The sequence below is a fragment of the Pelodiscus sinensis genome, chromosome 1, assembly GCF_049634645.1.
Source record: "Pelodiscus sinensis isolate JC-2024 chromosome 1, ASM4963464v1, whole genome shotgun sequence".
Lineage (NCBI taxonomy): Eukaryota > Metazoa > Chordata > Testudines > Trionychidae > Pelodiscus > Pelodiscus sinensis.
The window spans coordinates 99,840,353-99,867,474 of NC_134711.1; the positions used below are offsets into that span (position 1 = coordinate 99,840,353).

General features: G+C 42.1%; 2 protein-coding genes across 6 annotated transcripts in view; both read right to left on the reverse strand.

Moving 5' to 3' along the window:
- LOC102458739 (cholinephosphotransferase 1) overlaps positions 1-12,405 on the reverse strand; it is a 25,212-nt gene extending 12,807 nt beyond the window's left edge. Inside the window, exons 1-3 of the mRNA XM_006138040.4 lie at positions 11,942-12,405; positions 8,248-8,395; positions 5,692-5,833 (exon numbers count right to left, since the gene is read on the reverse strand). Coding sequence (XP_006138102.1) covers positions 5,692-5,833; positions 8,248-8,395; positions 11,942-12,184 — 533 coding nt within the window. The 5' untranslated portion in view covers positions 12,185-12,405. The remainder of the gene's footprint in view (positions 1-5,691; positions 5,834-8,247; positions 8,396-11,941) is intronic.
- Positions 12,406-18,175: 5,770 nt separating this feature from the next.
- The window catches only part of MYBPC1 (myosin binding protein C1), a 130,630-nt gene continuing 121,683 nt past the window's right edge, over positions 18,176-27,122 (reverse strand). For 3 of the 5 annotated variants that reach the window (XM_006138047.4, XM_075939289.1, XM_075939299.1), the window contains one exon: positions 18,176-18,398. In XM_006138047.4, coding sequence (XP_006138109.2) covers positions 18,298-18,398 — 101 coding nt within the window. In that variant the 3' untranslated portion in view covers positions 18,176-18,297. Of the gene's footprint in view, positions 18,399-22,258; positions 22,299-23,988; positions 24,048-27,122 lie in introns of all 5 variants that reach the window. The other 2 variants (XM_006138048.4, XM_075939294.1) reach the window with 2 other exon arrangements.

Sequence of the window (27,122 nt, forward strand, 5' to 3'; positions counted from 1 at the left end):
TCTACATTCAAGACATGTATGTAAAATACATGATTTCTGTGACCACAAAATTCTACAAATCAACTAAGGCAAAAACATACATTGCTAAATACCCATATATTGTTTATAGTTCTGCACAGAAAACTTGTAGATTTTTAGTACAGCTATTTAGGAAATTTTAGCAAGCTCACAAATCAGTGTAATAAATATTAGGCACAATGATATATTAGAACTGAGCTTTTAAGAAAAAGCTAAAGATATTATCATCAGATCCCTCTATTCAACAGGGTTTTATTTATATTGCAGAACGAGTCTACACCATCCAGGAAGTCTTATTAAATTGAGTGAAACTGACTTCATTTATCAATGTGATTATCAAACATTATTATTCACTAAAATTAGACAGCAGTGTTGAGTATTTTTTCCAGGCAAATATACTTTGAGTATTGAATAAATGGCAGCCAAATGTGTATTTTGCTAGATATGAAACTGATGCATTAATTTTTTCCATAACAATCTTCTTTTTTAAAAAAAAAAGTAAAACCATTCCTTTAGTTTGAGGCTATTTTTCTTTTTTCTAATGAGAAGCTATCAGTAGTGTAACACCTAGCAAGAGCGGGGTTATGCCTTCAACTCTTTAACATCCCTGGCCAAATTCACAGAGTTGCTTCTCCTCTGACTTTCATGAAGTATTCTCTTTATTGAGTATCAGAGGGGTAGTTGTGTTAGTCTGAATCTGCAAAAGCGGCGAGGAGTCCTGTGGCATCTTATAGACTAACTGAAGTGTAGGAGCATAAGCTTTCGTGGGCATCTGACGAAATGGGTCTTTGCCCACGAAAGCTTATGCTCCTACACTCTTTGGGCTCGTCTACACTGGCCCCTTTTCCGTAAGGGGCATGTAAATTTCGCCTATCGTCGTAGGGAAATCCGCGGGGGATTTAAATATCCCCCGCGGCATTTAAATAAAAATGGCCGCCGCTTTTTTCCGGCTTTTAAAAAAGCCGGAAAAGAGCGTCTAGACTGGCCCCGATCCTCCGGAAAAAGCGCCCTTTTCCGGAGGCTCTTATTCTTACTTTGAAGTAAGAATAAGAGCCTCCGGAAAAGGGCGCTTTTTCCGGAGGATCGGGGCCAGTCTAGACGCTCTTTTCCGGCTTTTTTAAAAGCCGGAAAAAAGCGGCGGCCATTTTTATTTAAATGCCGCGGGGGATATTTAAATCCCCCGCGGATTTCCCTACGACGATAGGCGAAATTTACATGCCCCTTACGGAAAAGGGGCCAGTGTAGACGTAGCCTTTGAGTCTCTTTATTGAGGAAGAGAAAATCATTTCAAGGTCCTCTTCACAGGCTGCATTGGACAGTGCTAACACTGTAGCCCAGGGTCATGGCTACAGGAGTGGTCATAAGGAAGGCCTCCTGGCTCCAAGCTTTGGATCTGCATTCAATCCCCCTTTAAGGGTACCACTATTTTTTGGGGGGGGGGAGGGGAGAACCAAAACAGATAAATGGCTGCATAGCCTCAAGGATTCTAGGGCCAACCTTAAGTCTTTTGCCCTCCACAGCCCTGTGACTCAGGGCAGACATTTTAAGCCCCACCAGTGGCAACAATTCTTTCCACAGAACCAGCAATATAACTCCCAACAAAGGAATAGGAGTGACAGGAAGCCTCACCCATCCTCTGGCCAGGGTTCTGGCCACTCCAAGCCTTCATCAGGGCCTGAAAAAGCCTTTTGAAGGCACAGTTGAGGACAGCATAACAGAACCCGAGCTGGATTCAACCCACCAGGCCGTTGCTTCAAAACTATCCCCTTTCCACCGGGCTTGGGCCTGTATCACATCAGACTGATGGGTCCCCCTGCACAGTGGAGAGGGAATACTTAATCCAGTTGTCATCCCTCCCTACCAGCTCTCTCTCTGCAGGGTCCCTTCTCATGAGCAACTCCTTATTCAGGAGGGGCATTTACTCTTATCCCTAGGGGCAGTGGAGGAAGCTCCTCATGAATACAGGAGCAAAGAGTTTTACTCTTGGTATTTTCTAATACCAAAGGTGTGCTTAGGCCTGAGACAGTTCAACAAGTCTGTAAAGAACCTCAGGTTTCATATGGTCTCCCTGGCCTCCATTATTTTCTCTTTGGATCCAGCAGACAGGAATGCTACCCTTGAATGAAAGGATGCGTACTTCAACATATGAATTGTCCAAGCCCACTTGAAGTACCTCCAGTTCATGGTAAATGGGACGCACCACCAATTTATGGTCCACCCTTTTGGCCAGTCATTAGCACTGCAAGTTTTCAACAAATGTATTGGCAGCAGTTGCAGTGTTCCTGCGCAGACAGACTACATGTGTTTCCTTATCTCAGTGATTGGCTGATCAAAGGCCATTCCAGGGAGCAGATGCAGGCCCATCTCAGGTTTATCAGACAAACGTTCAACACCCTGAGCCTCCTTGTAAATGAGAAGACCATAGTGCCCCCAGTTCAGAAGCTGCAGTTCATAGGGCAGTTTGGGATTTGGCCTAGGGGGAGTCACAGTCTCAGGTCATGTCAAATATCATTGGAGGCCTCAGACAGTTTCCTACTACTTCAGCAAGAAGCTGCCTCTGCCTTTTAGATCATATGATGGCAAGCACCTACGAAAGTGCAGCATGCCAGACTGAGGCTCTGACCTCTCCAGTCATGATTGGCGTTGGGGTATCAACCAACATGAGACAAACTGGACAGGATTGTGATTCTACTGGACTCAATGTAGACTCTCTGCAGTGGTGGCTCAATCCTTGAGGGAGTCTGTGCAGGGGTCCCTATCATTAGCCACGTATGCTTCGGACTTGGTATAGGGTGCCCACTAAGGATGGTAAGGACTAGTGGACTATCCGATAAGCAAATGCTTATAGGATAGTCGAGTCAACTAGTCGATCCACCCTACCCCCTTGCTGCCTCTATCAGATAGAAAAGTAACGAGAAATAGCCGTGTTAGTCTGATCTTGGTCAAACAAACAAAAAACAGTCTAGCACTTTAAAGACTAAAAAGATGGTTTATTAGGGATTGTATTCCTCTGTTACATAACAGTCATGCCTATTCACTTTCAGAGTATGATCTGAAGAAGTGGGTCTGCCCCACAAAAGCTCATCACCTAATAAACCATCTTGTTAGTCTTTAAAGTGCTACAAGACTGGGTTTTTTTGTGTTTGTTCTATCAGATAGAGGCAGCAAAGTGGGAGAGAGGGAGAAGAGGGGTTACTTCAAAGCAGCAGCGCCGCATGGATATTACTCCGGGCTCCATGTGGCACTGCCTCTTTGAAATGCCGCGGTGGCGTTTCAAAGGGGCAGCGCCACAGAGAGCCCAGAATCAGCTGTTTGGGGCTGCCCCTTTGAAACGCCACTGCAGCATTTCAAAGTGGCTGCGCCTCATGGAGTCTAGGGTCAGCTAAGGACTCCCCAGCTGGCCCACAGCTCCCTGTGGCATTTCTGCAGAACCCAGAGTCAGCTGGGAACTCACCAGCTGATCCCAGGTTCCATGGAAATGCCACGCATGGACACCCAGGGTCAGCTGAGAACTCCCCAGCTGACCCCAGGCTCCATGCTAGCACTTCTGCTTTGAAACATACAAGAGCCCTCGCTGGGGACTCTTGTACATTTTAAAGCTGGCACCCCATACAGCCCGGGGCCAGTGGAAGTCCCACTGACTCCTGGCTCCATGCAGATGCTTCCGCTTTGAAATGCACAAGAAGCCCCAAGCTCTTGTGCATTTCAAAGCAGAAGCGCCCTTGTGGAGCCCGGATTCAGCGGGACTGCCCACTGGCCCCAGACTGCACAGTGTTCCAATTTTGAAATGCACATTTCAAAGGAGGAATGCGGAAGTGCCTATCGACTAGTCGAGTAAACGAAAATTCCACTGACTACTCAACTAGTAAATTAATCATTATTTAATATCCTTAGTGCCTATCTAGCAGGCCTCGAACGCAAGGTCTGTGGTTGAAGGTGGACCAGCCCTTAATATCAATGTCAGCCACACTGCTGTAAGCTCCCTGACATGTCAGACATTTTGTGCACACCTAGCAAGCCAACATATCTCTGTCATGACAACATGACAGCAAAATTCTATATCAACAAACAGGGGTGTACACTCCTCTCCCATGCCAAGAAGCTCAGACTTTGTATAGAACATTCAATACACCTGCAGGCATCACACCTCCTCAGTGTATACAATTTGGTGGACCATCTCAGCAGGTCCTTTCACAATCATGAGTAGTCGCTCTGCCCAGAGGTGATATTGTAAATTTTCAAAAGGTGGGGCTTTCCCCTCATGAACCTGTTTGCCACACATCACAAGACGAAGTGTCAGCAGTTCAGCTCCTAGAGCCACAACAGGGGCTCCATAGCAGACACATTCCTTATTCACTGGCATGGTACCCTTCTTTATGCCTTTCCACCCATTCTTCTCTTACACAGCTGTGATTGGTCCCAACACCGTCTTATTGACCTGGAAGGGCCACTCTACAGGAAGCTCCTGGGCCAGGATATGTCAGACTATGTGTGGACTCCTTTAGTTCCAACCCCAAGTTTGTGGTGACCCATTTCAGAAGCTCCTGATGGGCCCAGAAACCCTCTGATGGGAGTGGGTTAGAAGGGCCTGCTATCACCTCATCTGGGGATGACGAGGACGTAACCATATATAAAATACATGTTTCTGGAACACTTTTGCCCTTAGACTCCTGAAGAGGAATAGAGGTTTCTAGCTGTGACAAACCTGTAGCCAAATTAGAATTCTTTATAGGATTTCTTGTTCTCGGTGGCTCAGAGAAAGCAGAAGCAAACAGACTGTTGCTTCTGCCTAAAGGCATATTGAGGGACAAACGGGAGCCAAGCCTGAGTTCAGTAATTGGTAGATCTGGTCTTGCAGGTGCAGATGAGGGAAAAATTCTTTGTATAAAATGGTTTGCTTGGATAAGAGAGAAAACTATTTTTGGTTTGTTACCTTGCATACAAAACTTGAACCTCATGATCTAAAGTAAAACAATGTTTACAGTTTTGAAGAAACTGACCTCATAGTTCTCATCTCAATTAAGAAAAATGTTAAGTCAAAACTTCCCATGAAATGAAATTTCCAGAAGAAAAAATGTTGCAAGTCAAATATTTCAAAATTAAATATTGAATCATGCTGTTCTGTTATAGCCAAATGGATTATTCGGACCCTACTATGATGCTTTGTTTCAATTTTTAAGTTTTATCAGCATAGGTCCTTTGGCATATGTTGAATTTAACTAAACTGTCATTTTCCCTCAGAAAAAAATGTTGTTAGAAAATTTTCAACCAGTTCTATTGCCGTGCATTAGAATATTTGCAACAAGTGCCAAGTTCCTGGATGGCAGAGTAGCTACTGTATGTATTCTTACTGTATGAACATTATATCTGATCCACAGAACAATTTTCATTGGCTTTGAGAGTAGGTACTGTCAACATTTTTTGGAGAATTCTCACACTAATATAAAGCATACAAAGAAAAAAAAAAGCTATGTATGAACTTTAGCATTAAAAAAATGACATCATGCTAATTTGAGGTCAGATTCCTTGTGGTAACGTTTTTGAAGTCTTGTCCATGGAACACAAAAATGTGAAACAGCAGTTCATTCTCAGCTGCCTGAAAGTGAAATCTTAAAGAGAATCAAAACTTGGTGGGTCACAAATATGTACAGTTCTGAAAAGAGTTCTACTTACTTTCCAAACTTTAACATGCCTGATACATATGTCTGCCAGTGAGCACAATAAAACATGAATGTTCCCACAAAAGAACAGAAAAACAGCCAGTCAGGGTTCGTCCCTAATCGAACAGCTATGCAGGCTCCAATGGAAACAAAAACTGGAAGGCAGAGATATGCATGGTTAGCCATCAATAATTATACTACCTGCAATTTTAAAGACAAACACTAGGCAAAGCTTGATTGCAATAGTATTAATAGTACGGGGACTTGCAAGACAGCATTTCCCAGACTTGAAGCTGAGCCCCCTTCAGGAAAATGAAACCTATGGTACCCTTTGAAGCCCAGAATGTGGGAGACTTTTCCATCTTAAATTTATACATTTTCAGCACCACCCTTTTCACCCAGGCATGCCCATATTTTGGGTAACATTGTTATACAATAGTAAGAGGTACAAATTATTATACAAAAAGGTTTTACATTTTATAATTTTTCCCAAGGTTTATTTAAAAACAAAACACACACATCACACCATCAGCAAGTGCAGACCAAATATAGGGAATCTCATTTCAAAATCTTGAGAGAATTGGAATACTGTGAAAACGGGAAGAAAATGAAGTTTTGAGTAACCTTAAATAACATCATGCATGGCTAAGCACTCATTGTAGTGCTCCTTGCCTCATTAGGTTTAGATCAGGGTTTCTCAACCTGTGAGTTGACACCCAAAACTGGGACATTGGAAAGTTGTAAAGGGTCACACGAGTGGCAACTCCAGTCTTGCAAGTTTGTCTGGGCTGGCTCCCTGCTCAGTCTATTGAGTATGGGGTTACAGTGCCACTCGGGTTTGGATCAGCTGCTTTTCCATCATGACAATGTAAAGGCAGTCAGCTCAAATAAGAGCAAGGGGCACTATGACCCTTTGCACCAGATCATGCCATTCACATAAATTTGGCCCACCTGGTTCCTCTGAGGGAGAGGAGCCAAACCTGAGCAGCATTGCAACCCTGGAGGTGTCAATGCCCAAAATAGGGAGACAAGCTCAGACAGCCAATTACAACTATGGATGTAAACTCCCATTTAGTTAGTTAACTGGTTAATAGTTATGTTTAACTGGTTAATTGCTTAAACTGGGATGGGCAGAGCGCCATTCCAGCCTGCTTGGGCTGAAGCAGCTCCCCCCATTAACAGCATTGCACAGCAAGCCTGGTCCCCCCCACCATGGGCAGGGGCTGCTCCAGCCTGGCCAGGCCAGTATGCCCCTCCCCCACAGTGTGGCCCACTCCCAACCCCCATGGCAAGCAGGGCTACTGTGGCCAGGCTGGAGTTCTCTCTCTCCGGTGGTGTGACAGGCTGCTCCAGCCCACAGGTTAATCATAATTGGTAAGGGTGATGCTTACCGGTTAACCATTCAAATCTCTACTTATAACCAAAGCTGCAGGAGCTGTCACTGCAGGGAAGGAGGAGGAGCTCTGCAAATCCCAATTCCCATACCCCCAGAACCAGGGCTCAATTCCCAGATCTGTACTACACAAACCCTGAGGCTTATTTAGTGGGTCAAATATCTGTCAACGTATTCAACAGAAGAAATGAAGGCTCTGAAACACTTTATTGAAAAGGTACATACAAAACAAATATATACAGTTCAATTCTAACGTGATGCTAAATTGTCAAGATGAATCACAGTTTGTAGTACAAACAACAAGAAAAGCGTGCTATTAATTTCAGGTAGTAAGAATAGTCAGTTAAGAACTGAGACTCGGACAGCAATTCAGAAAAGCATCAACTTCAGGAGACAAAGGCACAATAACTTGCTTCCATTAAAAAAAAAAAAAAACCACATCATGCAACCATGCAAACTTAATTCTAGCCCATCATTTTTTATTTCCTTCTTAAAAAGGAAATGAAACTTTTTCTAAATAGAAAAATTGAGTCATATCAACATAATCAGAAACTATGAAAGGAAAAGTAAATATTTAAAAATTCTTAGAACTATTGTAATCAAGTCAGGAGAGATTTAATTCCTTATAGTTACTTATATAAGTCAGTCATCTTGAATTTAGTGGAAAGGTATACCGTAGACACTAATTATTAAAAAAGTGCAAATAATGGTAAGCCTACTGCATAGAGATACTGCTCTACTCTCTGAGGAAATCTTTGTATGTACTGTATTGCTTACAAAAAGTAATCAGAATTAATAGGGGGAGCACACCATACTCTCAATGTATGCATGCAAAAGCTAGATAACATGTATTTGTGTGCGTCTCAGGCCACTTCTAAATAGTTTTGCACTCTCTGGGTTAAAGTAAGTAATAACCACCTAGCTCTGATACAGCACTTTTTATCACTGGATCTCAAAAGAACTTTACAAAGTCAGTAGCCTTATTTCCATTTTACAGATGGAAAACAGAGACACCCCCCCAACACGCAAAGTGACTTATCCATAGAGACCCAGGAGGCCAGAAATAGAATCCAGGATGTCCAAGTCCCAGTCCAGTTTTTATCCATTAGGCCAAGACTGTACCTTACTAGGATTTAGTTTTTTCTGTGGGTTTTAAAAATGAAGAAATTAAGTTACCTGTGGAAATACAGTCACAACCATGGTCAAAAAGTTCTCCCAAGGGGGAACTGCTATTTGTTCTTCTGGCTTGTTTCCCATCAATAGCATCAAGGGACTGGTAAACAAAGAGTCCTAAGGCACACAAGAGGAATACCCAAAATGGTGCCTGAAACAGATGCACAAACATCAATAGTCAGTTCCAGAATACTTACTATTACCCAAAAAATCTATTTTACTACAGATTTTTCCTTTATGAAAAGCTTTCAAGGAAGTGCTGTGCTAAGTCACTATCATGAGAAGTTCACATTTTTCTTTCTTTTTTAGCTGTGTAAATTAGGGATGTAATAGTATAGCCGATTAACCGATAAGCAAAAACTTATAGGTTAATGCTATACATGGATTTCCCTCTCTTCCCCCTCCCTGCCACTAAATGTTTTAGCACAGTGTTTCTTGACTAGTGGTACCAGTACTCTTAGGGGTACCTGAAAGAAGTCTGGGGGGGGGGGGGTATCTCAACAAAACTGAAATTTGGAGAAAACTGAATTTTTGTTTTAAGTTTTACAGCACTTTATTATTTTTGTACTTTTTACACCCAAAAATTTCATCACCTGCCCAACCACGATTAAGTTGTTTACACAAATGTGTTAAAATGGTAGAAAAATTTGTGTGTGTCTGAAAACTGAAGGTACTGGGGGTACTTACAACTTTTTTTTTTTTTTTTTTAAAGGGGAACTTTATATAAAAAAAGGGGAGGGGGATTGAGAAACATTGTTTTAGCAGACTGGCCAGCAGTCTGCTTCAGTCCTGGCTTGAGAGGGGTCTGGGACCTACCCCTGCTGTGACTGCATTTAAAGTATATTAGGAGCTGGGTGGGCAGGTTTTGAATTTCCCGCGCTTCATTTGCATAATGGAAGTCGCCGCTTTTTCCCCCAAAATGGGGCTTTTTGGGAAAAAAAAATGGCAGTTTAGACAGGGTATTTTCGACAGAGGAGTACAGGATCTTTTGAAACTGGGCATTTCTGTCGAAAATGACCCATGTAAACTGCTGGGTTCCCCCCCCCTCCCCCTCCAAAAAAAGCCCCGTTTTGAAAAAAAGCAGCGGCTGCCATTATGCAAATGAAGCACGGGAAATCTGTGTGGAAATTCAAATCCCGGCTTCATTTGCAATATCAACATGCCTAATTTACATCCCTTTATTGAAAAAAGGATGTAGTCTAGACAAGGCCTCACAATGTTAGAGAGGGAAACACGGTGTTGTAATACTCCTCACAATTAAAGTAGTCAAGACTCTCAATTTTAATGAGAAATTGCTTTGGGGGCCCACTTACATAGAGATGAGCTGTTGAAGTGTACTATGCTGTCGGACTGGCCATGATTTAATGATTCATAAAATTTAGCTGTCATTACTTAGAGAGACAAGGGGATGAGGTATTTTGGAACAGACAACTACATTGGGTTAGTGCACTATAGTGCTATACACTAAAAATAGAAGTGTAGCCGTTGCAGATCCCCACTATGTACTTGGGGCAGTTAATCCCTCCCCCTGCTTGCACTGTCATGGCTACACTTCTATTTCTGGCATGCCAATTTGATCAGAGCTAGAGCAGTAGATCTTCCCAAGATGGAAATTACAGTCGCAACACAGATATAGCCTAAGTTACCAGAGTAACATTAGGCACTTTAAATGCCAGCAATTTCAGTCTATACTAGTGATGCAACCTTTGGGAATTTTTGGTGAGATTGGTGGGATATTGTGAGCAAACGACTGCTAGATGTTGCAGAAAGCCATGATTTTCACGTAATGCCATAACTCGAGGAGCTAAAATTTAAGCACACCAAATACTGTGATTCTCCAAATAAAATCCATGGCTGTGTCTAGACTGGCAAGTTTTTACACAAAAGCAGCTGTCTACACTGGCCGCTTGAATTTCCACAAAAACATCTCATGTAAGAAATCAGTGCTTCTTGCGGAAATACTATGCTGCTCCCGTTCGGGTAAAAGCCCTTTTGCGCAAAAGCTTAAAACTTTTCCGTTAAAAGCATTTGCGGAAAATCATGCCAGTCTAGACGTAGCCTATGAGAGCTGGCAATGCACATGACAAATTATTTTCTCTACAAATGTCAAAAACAGGCTTGCAATTCATCTCTGGAAAGGAGGTCTCCTCCATTGAATGAGTGAGCTTTGGAGTAGGTCAAAGTATTAGAAATCAAAATCAAAAGCAACTTCCCCACAGACCAAGGCACACCAACTCAATGTGGATCAGACACAAACCTAAAGACATATCTTAATTGCTATAATGATCAACACAACTTTAAAAATGCAAGGGTCAAAACACCTTATAATCTATGGACAAACACATTTCAGTCATCTGCCACACTGCATCTGACCTATCAGTCCTCAGCCTCATGACTGAATAGAAATACTGGATTTATGGTTTATTACAACTGTCTGTAACCCACTAATTCCCTCTTTTTTTCTTGTGACTGCAGAGGTGTTAGCAAACCATTCTATCTTGAATGACCCTTTATTATAAGTGGCAACTATGTATGCTAAAGCATCTGTTTTCCACCTGGCATATTGCTGTGATGATGGGAGTATCTATCCCAGACCTGAAGAACAACTCTGGGGGCTCAAAAGCTTGTCCAATAAAATCCAATAGAAGTTGGTCCAATAAAAGATATTACCTCACCTACTTTGTCTCTACTATCCTGGGATTGATACAGCTACGGCTACCCTGCACAGTACAAAGTCTGTTGGTTAGTATAACAATAGTTTGGTCTTTCCTGCGTAGACGTGGATCTCATTGAAAAAGAAAAGGGCCAAAAGCCAGCCACTATTTTCACAACACAGTTAGGATTTACTGTGTGCCCAGTCTTGATCAAAACACTGTCTTTAGAATCACAGCTACAGTTGTGTTTTTTACAGCATTTGTGGGTTTACCATTGGGATTACCATGGGAGCAGGTTCGCAATGTGTGTAGGAATCTGTTTTGCAATGAGTGCGCTCTGTGTGTTACACCTGGAGACTACAGTATGTGTTAGGGAGACAGGCTCTATTTGTGCGACTGATATTTACATAAGAGAAAAGGTTATACACCCTCTCACAAGGGGAATATACAATGCACACAAAACAGAAAAAAGGGTTGAGTGCTAGAGTTGCTGGGGACGTTTCAGTCAAAGCAGGGACTGTGGGGGCAGGTCAGTAACAGCATAGATGGACTTAGTGATTACAGTGAGCAGAGATTGCAGTTGTTTACAAGGGAGCATATATTGGGGAGGAGGAGAACGTTTGTGTGGGGAAGTGGGACACAAGGCAGAGGGTGAGAGCGGGCTAGAGGTGGTTATAATTGGGATTACCACTGTGTGTGGTGGGCATGGGTTGGCAGTTACTGTGGGGTAAAAGAGGCGACACGGTGGGGGAAACGGTAGGGTACTTTGGAGGAGCACTGTAGGTACGTGGAGTGGAGGCGTATCAGCCAGGGGGTGGGGCAGCCCGGGCACACAAGGGGGTGATTTCAGAGGGGTGCCAGTGCGGCTGGGAAGAAGGGCTTAGGATGGGGGTGACGCCAGGCCAAGGGGACACGTACCGAGGTGACTGCGGGGGCGGGAGGGGAGCGAGGACACGGCCCGAGTTCGCCCGGGCAGGGGCCCCAGTGAGGCTGGAGGAGGCAGAAGCTGCTCGGGGCGCCGCTGGCGGGCGGGCGGGCGGTACCTGCTCGGTGGCGCTGGGGCAGTAGGCGATGAGCAGCAGCGTGGTGAGCAGGTTGAGCAGGAGGCCGCTCAGGGTGATGGTGTTGGGGGCCAGCCAGGCCGGGACCTGCTCCACCAGCCAGGCCCAGTAGAGCTGCAGCGGCGGCTCCAGCAGCGAGCGCCCGGACGCGCTGTAGCGATGCTGCTCCAGCCGCCTCAGCTGCGCCGCGCTCAGCGGCTTGGCCGGCGCCCACAGCCCGGCCATGGCAGCGGCTCGCTCGGCGCCTGGGCCTGGCCTGCTCCCGGGGCGCCGCCGCCGGGCCGCTCGGCGCAGGGCGGGGGCGGGCTCAGGCAGGGCGCAGCCGCCGCCCGGAGCCGCCACTATTTGACCTGCGGCCCTCGGGCCCTGAGCGGCCGCGCGTCCGCCCCGCCTGGGACCCAGCTCCTCCCTCTGCTGCCCCCTCGGGGAGCCGGGCAGCGCCTCCTCCCCGCGCCCCACAGCGGGCCGGCAGCTCCTCCCCCCACAGCGGGCAGGGCTGCTCACCTGCCCCACAAGGAGCTGGGCGGCTCCGCCCTCTGCGGTCTCCCGCATGGAGCTGGCAGTGGCAACAGCCTCCCCCCCTACACACACACACCCGTTGTTCCACAAGCTGAGCCCAATAAGCTCCCCGTACTCCTCCTGGGTGTGTAACCACTTCTAGGTAGTGGTCTCCTGCCCGCAGAGCGCCTACCCCCTCAGTGACAACTAAATGGGGACAGGTCACCTGTGATCATCAGATCAGCTGCTGCACCCCACTCCCCCTCCCCGTCACAGCATGCCATGCTAAAACTTGTGGTCTCTGCAGATCACATTTTCCAATATTAGGGAGACAACTTGTGCTGTACTTTAAAGTGGCATCCCTGTCTTTAGGTAAGTCTACACTGCATGGCTTTTTCGGGATGCCAAATAGCTACCCCGCATCTAAACAAGCCACCTGTTATTTCAAACTATTTTTGAAATAGTGCACCAGTTATTTCACCATCATGGTAAACCTAGTTGCACAAGGGATAAGGGATGGCTCAAAATAGCATGTTATTTCAAAATAAGATACACAATTGGCTAGCACAAAATTACATAGCTTATTTTGAGTTTAGGGTGCTGTTTAGACACATCTTGTGTCTCAGAGGGGTAGCCCTGTTAGTCTGTAACTTTAAAGAAACAAAGTAGTCCTGTAGCACCACAGGGCACATCTAAGCAGCAGGGCTAAATTCAAAATAATAATAAGATGAATGCGTAGCTTAAGTCAAAATAGCTTATTTCAACTTTTGGCATTGTCTACAGCGCAGTTATTTTGAGATCGCACACTCTTCCCCTGACTTCCCTTATTCTTTGTACAATGACAGTTCCGGGAGTCAAAGTAAGCAGTCCTCCAGCTCGAATTATTTCAACATTATTTCATCATTATTTCAGTAACAGCATAGATGGATTTAGTGATTACAGTGAACAGAGATTGAAGTTGTTTACAATGGAGCATATATTGGGGAGGAGGAGATTATCATATAATGAGGGTTACAGGAGTCCTCCAGCTTGGCATTGTTTCAACAATGTCAATTATTCCAAAATAACGCTGCTATGTAGACATGAGCAAAACCCATTTCATCAGATGAGCAGAGTAGAGAAAAAAAGAGGGGAGGGGAGTAAGCTCCCAATACCTAACAGAAAAAGAAGGCGCCCTCTCTTTGGTGTTTAATATACTGCAACCTATGTATGTTTAGGTGCTACTACTTCTTAGGACTTATGATATCTTAGCACATATTTGAAAGCACTTTACAAAGGAATGTAGGTATTATTATCCCCCTTTAACAGATGGGGAGTGAGACACAGAGGTGAAGGGCCTTGCTCATAGGCATGTAGCAGTTAAGTCACAGAACCAGGAATAGAATTCAGGTGTCAACTCCAAATCAAGTGCTACACTGTTTTAAAGAAATATTTGATCAACTAACAGTAAAAAGGATTGTACTTTGGTCTAAAGGTATAATTCTGTGCAGTTTGAGTTTTTTTTGTAACGCAAATAAAATGTGCAATGCTATCCCTTACAAATAATTTTTATTATGCATTTCCATTTGCGTTTATTTCCTTGAGACACAGGTGCTTGATTACTTTGTGTTCTCAGCCCTTCAAGAGCTGAAATCTCAGTGGTAATGTACCAGAAGTCAAAGCACCATGTTTGGTACATGGCACTGATTGCAGTATTCAGTACTGCGATGCATCTCTATGGAAATAACAGCTGATGGCAGAACTTCTGCTAGTGTCCATACATAAGCTTTTGTCTCTTTTCTAAGCTACTTCTTTACATCTATAAAGATAATTCCACTATATAAAATAAATGACCTTTCTGTGTGTATATAGTATGTAGCTAAATAGTGAAATACTAGAGAACCATACAATTATGAACACCATGGGAATGAAACAAATCTTGGTGCCAACTCTGCCCACATATCTACACCACAATACCATCACAGGACCTAACCAGATGAGCCACACCATCACTGGTTCATTCACATGCACATGTAACCAGTTAACTGGCACCTGGCCTGGCTGATGCAGTGGGGCTACTCTGGCCTGTCTGGGCTGGAGCAGCCCACTGCCTGTGGTGTGTTGTGGCAGACTGGATAACTGGTTAACCATATAGTTTAACCAGTTAACATTTTAAATGGGATTTTACATCCATTTTTATAACTCTGAACAAAACAGAATGATTGTTCTTTCAACTGACCATTGACTTAATAGAGCATAGAAACTTTCTATGCAGAAGAAAAATTCTTCATTTAACCATCTTAATTTAAATAAAATAAGCATAGAAAGTTTCCTTATCTTGTTGCAACTTTTTAAAATACCTTTCCTTTTTTTTAGTAGTTTACATTTCACATAGTACTGTACTCTATGGCTGTGTCTACACTGGCCACTTATTCTGGAAAATCTGCCACTTTTCCGGAATAACTTGCCAGCTGTCTACACTGGCCCCTTGAATTTCTGGAAAAGCACTGACGATCTACTGTAAATTCATCAGTGCTTTTCCGGAAAAACTATGCTGCTCCCATTCGGGCAAAAGTCCTTTTCCGGAAAACTGTTCTGGAAAAGGGCCAGAGTAGACAGCACAGATTTCTTTTCCGCAAAAAAGCCCCGATCGCGAAAATGACGATTGGGGCTTTTTTGTGGAAAAGCGCATCTACATTGGCATGGACGCTTTTCTGGAAAAAGTGCTTTTCCGGAAAAGCATCTTGCCAATGTAGACGCGTTTTTTCCGGAAATACTTATAACGGAAAACTGTTCCGTTTTAAGCATTTCCAGAAAAGGGTGCCAGTGTAGGCGTAGCCTATATGCTTTTTTGGAGAGTGGTTGGGGGGGGGGAGGGAATGTCTCTCCTGCTGTTTGATTGTGTACTTCTGATTCAAAGTGAAGGGTGTGGTTGATAACTCTTGTGTTTGTAATTTTTGAGATTCTACTGTAATATTATAAGCCTTCTTATTCACAGGTTGATAGTGTCTCCTCCTGTGTCTTGTCATCATGTTTTATCTGATTTGGAGGTTCTCAGACAATGGAATCTCAACAACTGCTGATCAATGAAGTAGCTACTTATTGTCTGTTTAAAACTGGCTGTTCATAAGGTATTGGTTTCTTATTATTATTTCTAGTTACCAAATTGCATTAGAAGATAGATACATTCAGTATCTTCCTAATGTTATTTTTTTCACATAAATCTTTGCAATTGTGTAACAGCCCTCTGGCAAGCAGAGCAAATAAGAGGAAGTTGTCAGTCTGATTGCCTATGAGAGGGGAGTTGATTTGCACTGTCATGAATAAGAGGGAGGCGCTTCGTAAGATAACTTCTGTAAATACACTGTAGTATACTGTGAAAAAGTTTGAGACTCCCTATGTTGTAATTTCCTCAGGGCAAAGGTCTGTCTTTTTAACTTCAACTCACAGTGCTTGCTGTTCAGAGGGACATTGTTGTATGAACAATAATATTGTCTGATCACCAGTTTATAGAAAGGATGCAGAAAAACTGGAAAGGATGATGAAAGAGATGGAATGCAAGCCATAGACGGGGGTGGGCAATAATTTTAGACTGGAGCCACTTCAGAAAATTTTAAAGTGGTCCCAGGCCACCCCAGAAGGGGCAGAGCTAGGACACTTCCTTGTTTTCCTGTCCACAGACCCTGATTGGTCTGTGGGTGGGGGAGCACCTGAAGTCTTTGCCCCTGCCCCCTCCAGAGAGAACCGCAAGCTGTTCTGAACAGCTGGTGGTTCCCTCTAAGCACCCACGCCTCTGGCGGTGGGAGGAGGCTTTGCATGCTCCCTCCTCCTGCCTCCAGGTCAATCTGGGTGGGGCAGCGTGTGAAGTCATTCCCCACCCTGCAGGGGAGCACTGCGCCTAGAGTCACCCATCAGCTGAGCAGCAGATGGTAGTTAACTCTAAGTGCCAAGCCCCTTCAGGGCGGGAGGAGACTTTGGGCATTCCCCCTCACCCCCAGGCCAATCAGGGCCTGGGGGTGAGGGGAGCATGCGAAGTCTCCTTCCATCCTAACCCCCATCCTGCAAGGACATTATTTAAAAAAAAAAAAAAACCCACACAATGCAAGCGTCTACACAGCAATTCCATTATTTTGAAATAATTTCGAAACAACAGACAGCTTATTTTGGAATCTGTAAACCTCATTCCACGAGAAATAACACCTATTCTGAAATAACTATTTTGGAATAGCAGTAGTGTGGATGCTCCCCTGCTGCTATTTCGAAGTAGCTCCTCCCTGGGGCCATTCAGAGTAATTACTCCCCAGTGCCTCTCCTAGGGCTCTAAATCAAGGTCTCACGTTAACATTAGGGAAGCCAGCCTTGGACTAATTTTGAGGCTTCTCTGTAGTGCAGAAGTGCTTTTTCAAAATAAGATGTTTCAAACAAAAATTCCAAAATAGATTATTTCGAAATAAGCATGCTATGTAGACGTACCCTAAGCCTTCATTTTCATCTTGCATGATGAGGAAAGAAACTTGATAGCAGCATGGTTATGACTTACACATCTGATGTGTATAAGGAATTAGTGAATTAGGGAGGGACATGTTGAAATAATGAGAATTTTCACTGTTCCCATTAGAATTAAAAACTCTACAAATATAACATAGTACAGTAAAACTCCAACAGTCCAGCACCCAGTTGTCCGGCACTCCTGATAGTGCGGTATCAAAATGGCAAGCGCTCCTGATGGAAACTGGAACCACTCAGGTCAGCCGCTCTCACGTGGGTTACAGCAGGGAGGGGAAGTGTTTGGCTCTGGGGAAGGGGAAGGGAGCAGGGAGGGGGATTGGGATACGCACGGCATCCTGGCCAGCTGATTGAAAAGCTGGCCGCTCAGCCCACGTTCCCTGTGCCTGGATGGAGACGTGCGTTTGTATTGTCATCTCCGGGACCCAAGCATAAGGTTGGAGGAAGAGGGGGATTGGGTTGGGAGTATGCAGTGCCTCCTGACACTCCAGTATATCCGATAATTCGGTACTTCCTAGGTCCCAAAGGTGCCCGATTATCGGAAGTCTACTGTACATATCTGATGGTATACATTTCCCCCAACTTTTGTATGCCATTGTCATAGACTGTAAGCTCTTTGGTCAAAGATCATGTTTTCATAAGTGCTTATGCAACACCGTGCACCCCAGTCTGGCACTTCTGCAATGTGGAAAGTTAATGCCAAATTATAATATGGTGAGATAATGTATAACAAATCAAAAAACAGGATTTTGGTACATCTTAAACACTTCATGTTTATTGTACATTAAATAAAACACTTTAATTTCAGTTGAAAGAAACTTGATTGGTGGTGAGTCTTAAGAAATACAATCCTTTTGGGGAAGAAATATTCAACTGAAAAGACCATTAAATGCATGTGAATTAAACAGTTAACAGTAAAACCTTTTAAGTTCTTTTAAATTATGGTTAAATGAGTAAGATCCATTATCAAAAGAGGTATATATGTCAAGGCCCTACTGGATTGCCATTGGTTGATCACTCTACTTTCACTCGGACAAAAATATGTGTAGCACTAAAAAGTACAAAGTAGAAGATTGTCTTCTCATGCTTATTACACAGCTGCTTCTCCTCATTTAAAAAAACAAACAAACAAAACACAATGTCAAACAGAAAACAATGCTGAACATTACAGAATTTGTCCTGGCTTCAATTTCAACCCCAAAGCAATTCATGCGTGCATTTTCTTTTCAGCAGCAGGAACGGGGAAGGGGAGGAAGCAGGGAGGCACACTTGTGCTGCTATTGCAAGAATTAAAACTGTGTAATGCTGGCTGCCAATTTCCAATGCTGTGGCAGGAAAGCACTGTGGACAGGCTCTCACTTTCCTTCAGAGTTGCCTGCTTGCACTTCTTGCATATATGAATGAATGATATGCGGAGGCACCCCTTGCATTAATAGTCTGAAGAAGGAAAGCCCACCTATGGACAAGGAACAAGATAATCAAATGGTTAAAGCTACCAAGATAAAGAGATTTTTAAAGTATTTTTCTGGCTCTCTGTGAAAATATTGACCCAGTAAAGTGACAGAGATTTTGTCAGTCCTGTGCTATATTTTCTCTTGATACATGGTGAAATTTACTCCTGAGCAAAGGGCCAGCACAAAGGTTACTCATAACTTAAGCCTTATATTGGGGTTTTAAGTGGTGCATAGAACTTGTGCTAGCCCCTTGAAAGGGGTGTATTTTGCCAGATTCTGTCATCAGTTGCACCCAATGCAAACCCACCAATAAATGGTGCATATACTTCATCCCTAACAATGCCTGCATGAGATGTATCTAAGGGTGGAATTTGACTATGAAAGTCCAGTGCAGAGAACACAGGAAAAAAAAGGCAAGAACTGCAAAGACATTCATGTCATTAGTGCTAGATTTTATAATAAACACTTAGCAAAATATTTACTAAGCCTCTTGGATTTTGACTGAAATATGTGTATTTATATGTATGAAAGTACTGTGCAAAAATGCCAGGATTTTGAAAAATAGATGCCTGAATTTAGGTTCTGAAGTCCATGTGTAGACACCTACATATTTAGCCTGATTTTCCAGTTCTTTAAAATCTGACCATAAATTCAGAAATAAACAAAGAAGGATTGGCATAAATATTATTCCTGTTTCTATATTTTAAAAAAAAAAATCTCTTCTCCTAAGATTCAATACTGACCTTTCATTTTTAGCTTCAATACGGCATTAGGACTTATTATTGTTTAAGCAAAGGATCAGGAACTCCTGAAAGTGAAACCTGTTTCTGATACCATGCCCATAAGGAACTCACTAAAGCCAGATGCTCCTATTCTGTATTATGCAGAGGGAAGTTACTGTACATGGAAAAATTTGACAGGGTCAGCATTTAGAGGGGAGCCATGAATACACTTCCCCCATTTTGCCACTTCCTGGATTCTGAGGAAAAGCGAAAATGCCAGGACACATCTCTGTAGTGAGTTTTATAGGGGCGATATATCTAGCTTTCCTTATTGCAGGAAGCAACTTGAAAATATAAATCAATTACCAGCGTTCAAAGTCTGTCACAGTTTCCCTTAAAATTATGGCCCATTTGTGACCTCTCCTACAAACATATAGTGGTAGCTTCTGGAGCCCATGAAACCCCTAGCTGTAAGACCCCCCACAAAGTTTGAGGAGATATCATGGAAGAATGTGTCTAGTGGGCTGCCATTCATAGTGATAGTAATAGAAATGTAGCCATATTAGTCTGGTCTAGCTTAAATTTGACATTTTACACCTAGGTCTCAACAAAGACACTAATTATCTTACCCATTACAAAGATAGCTTCCCCACTTAGCACCTCTAATATCATTAGCTCACAGATATTTACCTCCCTCTCCCATCCCCCCTCTGTTCTGAAATTTGATTTGTCCATTTCATGTGTGTTCATTTTTTTGATTGTATCCTTTGATATATATGGTCATGTCGATTTTCTTCCACTGTTTGATCTGAGGAAGTGGGTCTGGCCCACGAAAGCTCATCCCCTAATAAACCATCTTGTTAGTCTTTAAAGTGCTATAGTGTCCTGTTTTTTTATTCATAGTGATGTGATTGTTTCCCAGTTGCCTTCAGCTTTATATGTAAACATTTATATTATGGTAGTTCCCACAAGTCTCAATAACAACTGAGGTCTCACTCTGCCACGCGTTGCTTTATCCCTTCTGACTTACTGGAAAGCTCTGTTTCCTATCTCATGGGAGTTGAGCTTATTCTGGAACTTAATGACAGGCTGTGGTGTGAAAGGTTAACCAGTAAACACCCCCTTAACAGGTAATGCTTACCAGTTCTAGTTAACCCATGTGGGGCTGGAGCAGCTCTCCGCCCACTTTAGGCAGAGGGCTGCTCCAACAACTGCCTGCAGCAAGCCTGTGCATGTCACAGGCCGGGGCTGCTCAGGACAGCTGCTGCCTGCGGGGATGGGGGGCTCCAACCCAGCTGCAGTAGGTGGGAGAGAAGCCACTACAGCCCAGCCTGGCCAGAGAGACCCCCCCTCCTGCCATCCCTTTAATTGGTTAACCAGTTAAACATCACATTTAACCCATTAACCAATTAAATGGGATTTTACATCCCTACTGCAGTGTCTATTGAATAAGCATCCCACAGCACAGTCAACATCTAGGGCTTGGAAGGCACATTGCTTTGGATCTGGCACTGTATGGGTAAAGAGATAGGGTCAAACCTGTTTTTAATTACTCTATCACAGTGCAAACCTGAGTTATCATGAAGACAGAGGAGTTATTAAAAATTTCACATGGTGTAATGGAGAGCACAGTTTGGTCCAAGATCTCTAAAACAGATTTTAATTAATTTAGAAACATAAGAAAATTTTACTTTTTCCACTGTATATGGGACAGTAAAGGATCTGTTTTAGACCCAGTTTTGCTTTTTATTATTTTGTTTAGTATTGTACCATGTTTCTACCATTCTTGTAGGTTTCTAGTTAACTCTCCTTTCTTTAATAAACCTAATTTTGTTTTATTGTAAGTGCTCACACCTGCAGTGTGTTTTTATGGGAACAGTGGTTTTAGGTAAAACTAGCAAACTGGGGTGTGGTGTTCCTCTGAGAACAGAGGCCCTGGGATTTCTGTGAGTAGCCAGTGTCAGGGCTGGATAGCACAGGAGAATAAATATAAGGGACTCGGGAACTAGCATGCACCTAATGATAACTTACAAGATGATGACAGGACTGGATTAGCCAACAGAAAAGTACTTGAGTGGCTAACAGGCTGGTGATGTGAAAGAGCTAATACCCAACCATCAGAGACAAGGCTACCTCTTGTTAGAGGCAGGGGGTAATAAAGTAACTCTCAGTCTTGGGTACCCCACAAACTGTCATAGAGGGACAATGGGAAAATGATAAATATTTTGCTGAAAATGTTAAAGATCATTCCTCCTTGATAGGGGAGGTTGGTATGTGTGAGAAGGAAGCTGCTTTACTACTGTACCTGTTATAAGTCTGCATGGATGTTCACTTCTGCAAGGTGCAAACACACCCACTAATAAAAACACTTACCTTCTGAAGCATTTCTGTGGCACACCAAAAGTTTTAAAGCAAAAGTATATTTTTCAAGATGAACACATCATTCTCTTTAACCGAACAAACCGTATATTTCAGCTCAAACTGACTCATCCAATATTGATAAATTTTCTTCTATTTATACAATATAGAACAAGCCAGTTTCTCCATTATTAAGATATAATTATCCTACTAAAGAGATATTATTTAATTGTAACTCTAAGTGAGCTACATCATTGAACTCTATAACTCTTTCAGAACTGTGCTTTCCTCATCTTAGGTAAATACACAATACAGACAAAAATGGCATGCTTTATAGCATTCTTTAAAACATGTGTAATGCAAATGTTTATAAGATTCATTCATTTTTAAAATACAATTAAGTGATATAAAATGATTTTGTTTATTTAGAAGTCTATCTGTAGATGCAAGTAACTGACTGTAAATGAAAAATGCTCTTGTATTACTTGTATTTTCTCTATGGTAAGTAATTAACCTAACACATGCTCTGTTAAATTTAGCTGAAGCATTTTCAATAGCAGAAGGTAAGTGGATGTACCACCAAAGGTAGTTACTATAACAACATGCTATTATTGGAAAGATTAAGGATTAGTAGTTGAAGCATAATGTAATATACATTCAAATTATTGATTTAAAAACATTTTCATTAAATGACATAATGAAAATCATGCCATACTTGGCAGGCTTTGTATGACGTGAAAACAGACATAAGCTTCATATGCAAGAACCATATGAAAGCTTACCTTAGATGGCAATATACATTCAAACATCCTTACTGTGCAACTAAGAGAGAGAGAGAGAAAGACGTAAGCACTTAACTGCTGACACCAAAGTAGAGAATTTGTTGGTTGAAATTATGTTCACAATTATGACAAGATGATGTTTTAATCCTTAGTCATGTAAAATATGTAGGAAAGAGAAGCACATGGAAAGTAAAAGGCAGGGATCCAATAACACTTCAAAATATCATTAATATGTGAAATCTTTATTAATATGCACCAATATGACTGGCTTCTGTAATTAATCTAGGATATGTAGTGGAGCCAGTCAAATTGTACAATTGACTTTTAGGATAAAAGTTTTCAAACTTAGCTTCAGAAGAAGCTAAAACATATATATATATATGTTTGTGTTTTTCAACACAGAAAAAAACACACCCACACACCATTATATATATATTTATATATATATATACACACACACACACACACACATATGTTGAAACTCTAAAAGGCAAAATTATCAAGTATATACTAGTTACACACCAGTGCCTTCTTAAGCACCTTTCACAAATACATATTTACATTAGTTAAGGCATGCCATTTGCTCTAAACTAAAGGAACCATTAGCTTTAAGTATTTTACATATGTAGTATTGTGTATGGGCATTAAACAATTGTAATGCTAGCAGCCATTTTAGAAGAGAAATATTCAAAAATATCTAAAATGATTGGAGTTCATTCTAGCTTAATTTTCTTCACAGGTGTAAGTTTTTAAATTGTACATTTGAATGCCTCCAGTATTGGAAATATCAATGTTGGGGCATTTCTGCAATTTAAAAATGGCCATGTTGATATTTTTGAATTTAAAAATGTCATTTCTATTCAAAGGGGTACATTTCCTGCTGGTGTAACTCTGTTGAAACTGAATTTGAAGTCAAAAGAGTTATGCTCATAGAGAATTTATTTGTCTCGAAGGGTGAAATATTGGCCCCAGTGGGTAAACCTATACTGCAGTTGAACAACTGCAGCTGGCTTCTGCCAGCTGACTTTGACTCGCAGGGGTTGTTCAGACTTGGACTGAAGTTCAGACTGTAGGACCCCGTGAGGTAGGAGGTTCCCAGAGCTCAAACTGCAGCCTGAGTGAGCTCAAGAGTCTATGCTTCAATTAAACAGTCCCTTAGCCAGAGCCCCACAAACTCTAGTCAGTTGGCATGAGACAGCTGCAGGTGGTTAACTTCATGTAGACATACCCACTGGTCCTACTGACTTCAACAAAATTAGTATTTCTCCCTTAGAATTTGCATGCCAAGTGTCAGCCTGTATTGATGTTCTAAGTAGTAATTCAGAATAGAAATCTAGTTTACAATAAGCAGTAATTTTTAAAATAAAATGGGTAACATGATACCTCTGTTCTTTCAATAATTCTACTGATCTTCTGAGATGCAGATCACCCCTTGAAAGGAGTTGCATATATTACACTTTTTTTTTTTTACATCTATGCATGGCTTTATGTCTAATGAGAAAGTATACATTCTTGCCTCAACTTTGCATAACTCTAATGTTAGCTCCTAAATTCTTGATTAATTTGGCCTTATTTGCTCATGTGACATAGCCAATGTATGCCATGAGACACTAGCTAGTACAATCTAAAAGCAATTAAAGAAGACACACTCTACATGCAAATACATTTTGATGTAAAAAGAGAGGAATGGAATGGATGGTAATGTCCAGTGGAATATGCTTTTTATAAACCTGTTTCTTCCCGGACAAGAAGAATGGTTCTCCTGGGGTAATTATTCCATGATATAAAACTGCAGAATTAGAATATTAGTATGGGTATTTATTCTCAGTTGAAATGGTACCCACTTAATTTATTTTTCAACTTAATCTTTTAAATATGATTAATACCAATTATAATTTTTCACATCATCCATTATTATCATTGAGCTATTGAAGTGACAAGCAACCTTGGCTTCACTCATAAAGCTAACAACTCTCTCCAAAATAGTCAATTAAGTCATGACAACAAATTCATGATGAATTCTATTGGACCTGATTGAAAGTCAATTTAAGTCAAAGGGAGTCTTTCTACTGATTTCAATGGGTTTTGTATCCGATTCTCATTGTTTATAAATACTGTATCTACAGAAAATGAAACAAGACAATGATTATGAATTCTTATAACAAACCAGCTACTATTAGGAATCTAGCTCAAAGAACTGTAAAAAAATATTTTTAAATTTTTCTTTGGGGAGAGAGTGTATGAAAAATACAATAGTTTTAATGGAATTCTATGTTTATATAATTTGTCATCTTCCAAAATTTTGGAAGATCTTTTACAAATTACAACATGAGCTTTTTCAGCATCCTTGTAGATAAACAAACCTGCCACACTATTGTAGTAAGCAGCTCAACTGTTTGCCATTTTAAGTACATCTGGTAGATTAAGTAAATGCTGAGGTTTATCAGAAATAAATAACATCTATGAACAGAAAACATTTCAGCAACAGTAAAATGAAATACTTGTTATTTTGTCTATTATTGTCAATAAAATGTTTAAAGAAATAAGGTAAAATTTCTAACTGCTGACAGTCTAGATTTCAAGCCTAAGGATGTTATATGCAAAGTGATAAAAGTAGAAAATTGTACTGAACTAGTGTGCTATATGATTACCATAATGTTTACTTATTTATATGCCATAAAAATATCAGTAGTACAGTGCACTGTATCCATGATATTTTTGTGACATTCCTAGGAATATGTCTAAATGATAAAACAGAGATTACATACAGCTCAGAAACAGATGAAAGAAATTCTGGACTATTTAGAAAAATTAGTGTTAGTGCAACATATACTTTTGTATAGTGTACATTTGTGTAACATGATGTGCTATCCAAAACAAATAAATCCCATCTGTTAAACTCACCAGTTATGTAACATCCCTTAAATTATAGCTTTGACCCTGTAGTCCTTACCTGGGAAAAATTACCTTTGAAATCAATAATGTTTTGTCTGAAAAATAACTGTAGACTCAGGCCCTATTTCTTTTAACTTTCTGGAATAAAGTCAAAGTTATATTTAAAAATATGTATACACACTGATCTGTTTCTGTTTCTCAAAATTCTTTCCCTCCAGAGATCCCTTTTCTCTCTGTCATTGTGCTGCACAAGAATCTGGATCGCTTCTGCTGAAGCAGCGGACTGGACAGGTTAACAGAGTATCCAATCAGCAAATAAGCAAACAGATGGGGAAACAGCAGTAAAGTTACAATTTTACAATCTGACTCTGTGCAATATCCACTGCATTTGTCTCTCTTTCACATAGCAAACCTGGACTGTTTATAAAGGCACACATGCCAGTATCTGGGACTGGACAAAGGATCTGACAAATTGCACTGTTCTGTTCATTCCCTTTGAAGTATCCAGCCCTGGCTACTGTCAAGAAGACAGGCTACTGGGCTAGATGGACCATTGGTTTGACCCAAGATGGCCATTCTTACATTCTTATGTTCAGTCCAACTGCTGCTTCTGGGTTTGAGCCTACTCCTGTTGAATGCACTGGTTAAACTCTCCCTGACTTTAATAGCAGTAAGACTGAAAACTCACAATAGAGCTACTGTCTTTGAATGTAACAATATGCCAGTCTGAACCTTCTTTTGAAAGATGACTAGACTAATGGCTAAATATGCTAGTTTAGAGGAAGGAATATAAATTACAGAGATGATTCGTGATCTCTAATTGTTTGGGATTAGAAAGGAAAACGGATTTGTACACCTCACGAGTTTCTGGGGTGGGCTGCACTGCCCAAAGGTTAATATGAGTTTGGATTTAAACATCAGTCAAGAGGTATGTGACTTGGTTAACAAATCACTGGCTGAAGAGAGCGAGAATGCACAGCCAAGGACGGGATGCTGACAAAAAACACAACTATTTGCAGAGCTCTTTCTAGATTTGATGTAGAAAGTGGATACAATGCTTTAAACATGAAGACTTTCAGCATTTGCATAGTCTCTAGGGTCTGTCAAGATCATTCACTTCACATTTAAAAAGGAGATATTGATTTAAGTAAACTGTTCTCCCAGCTCACTACACTTCCCAACCCTCCTCTCTCTGGGGGTATGCAGTCCCAGCTCGCCCCTCGGCTGCTGCGGAAGGCCAGGCTCAGGCATGGCAGCCTTGGCCAGCCCCAGCTCTCCCCCTAGCCATTGGGGAGTTGGGCCGGGCCAAGGCAGGCCTGGCTCTCTTCCTTCGGCTGCTGGGGGGCCCCCTCTTGGCCGGGGCTCAGGCTGCGCCAGTCCCAGTCTCTCCCTCTAGCTGCCAGAAGGGGTACTGGGCCCAGGCCATGATAGCTACGGCTCTGCCCTCTCGCTCCTTGCTCCCCCCCACGACCCCGCCGCTGCTGGGAGGGGAGGGGAGAGCCAGGGCTGCAGACAGCCCCAGCTCCCAGTCTGTACATGGGCCCTCAGGCTGCGAGTTGGTGGGGCTTGGCTCCTGTGGAAGCAGAGTGACGTGATGATGTCACACTGTCATCCCACAGGAAATTTTTTTTTATATACAGAAAGAGAAAAGGAGGCATAGGAGCTATACATAAGGATCCCTAGGATCAGGCTTCAAAGCTTTTGAGAGTAAAGGCAGGGGATGTAAGGTTTTGCTTAAACTTGGAGAAAAATGGACTGAGGCATCTCGAAGGGGAATGAGTTTCACACCCTTCTTCCCATCACAGTACATGCATAATGGTTTGCTAAGCTAGGATGTGATATCCCAGCAACTGAGTTTATTGGAGGCACTTCTGCTAGCTGTCCTCTGACAGTATGAATAGGATAGAGTTTCTAGTTTGCTGAGAGATTGTTTGGCTTTGAACTTGCTTCCTGAGTTGGTCTGTTCAAA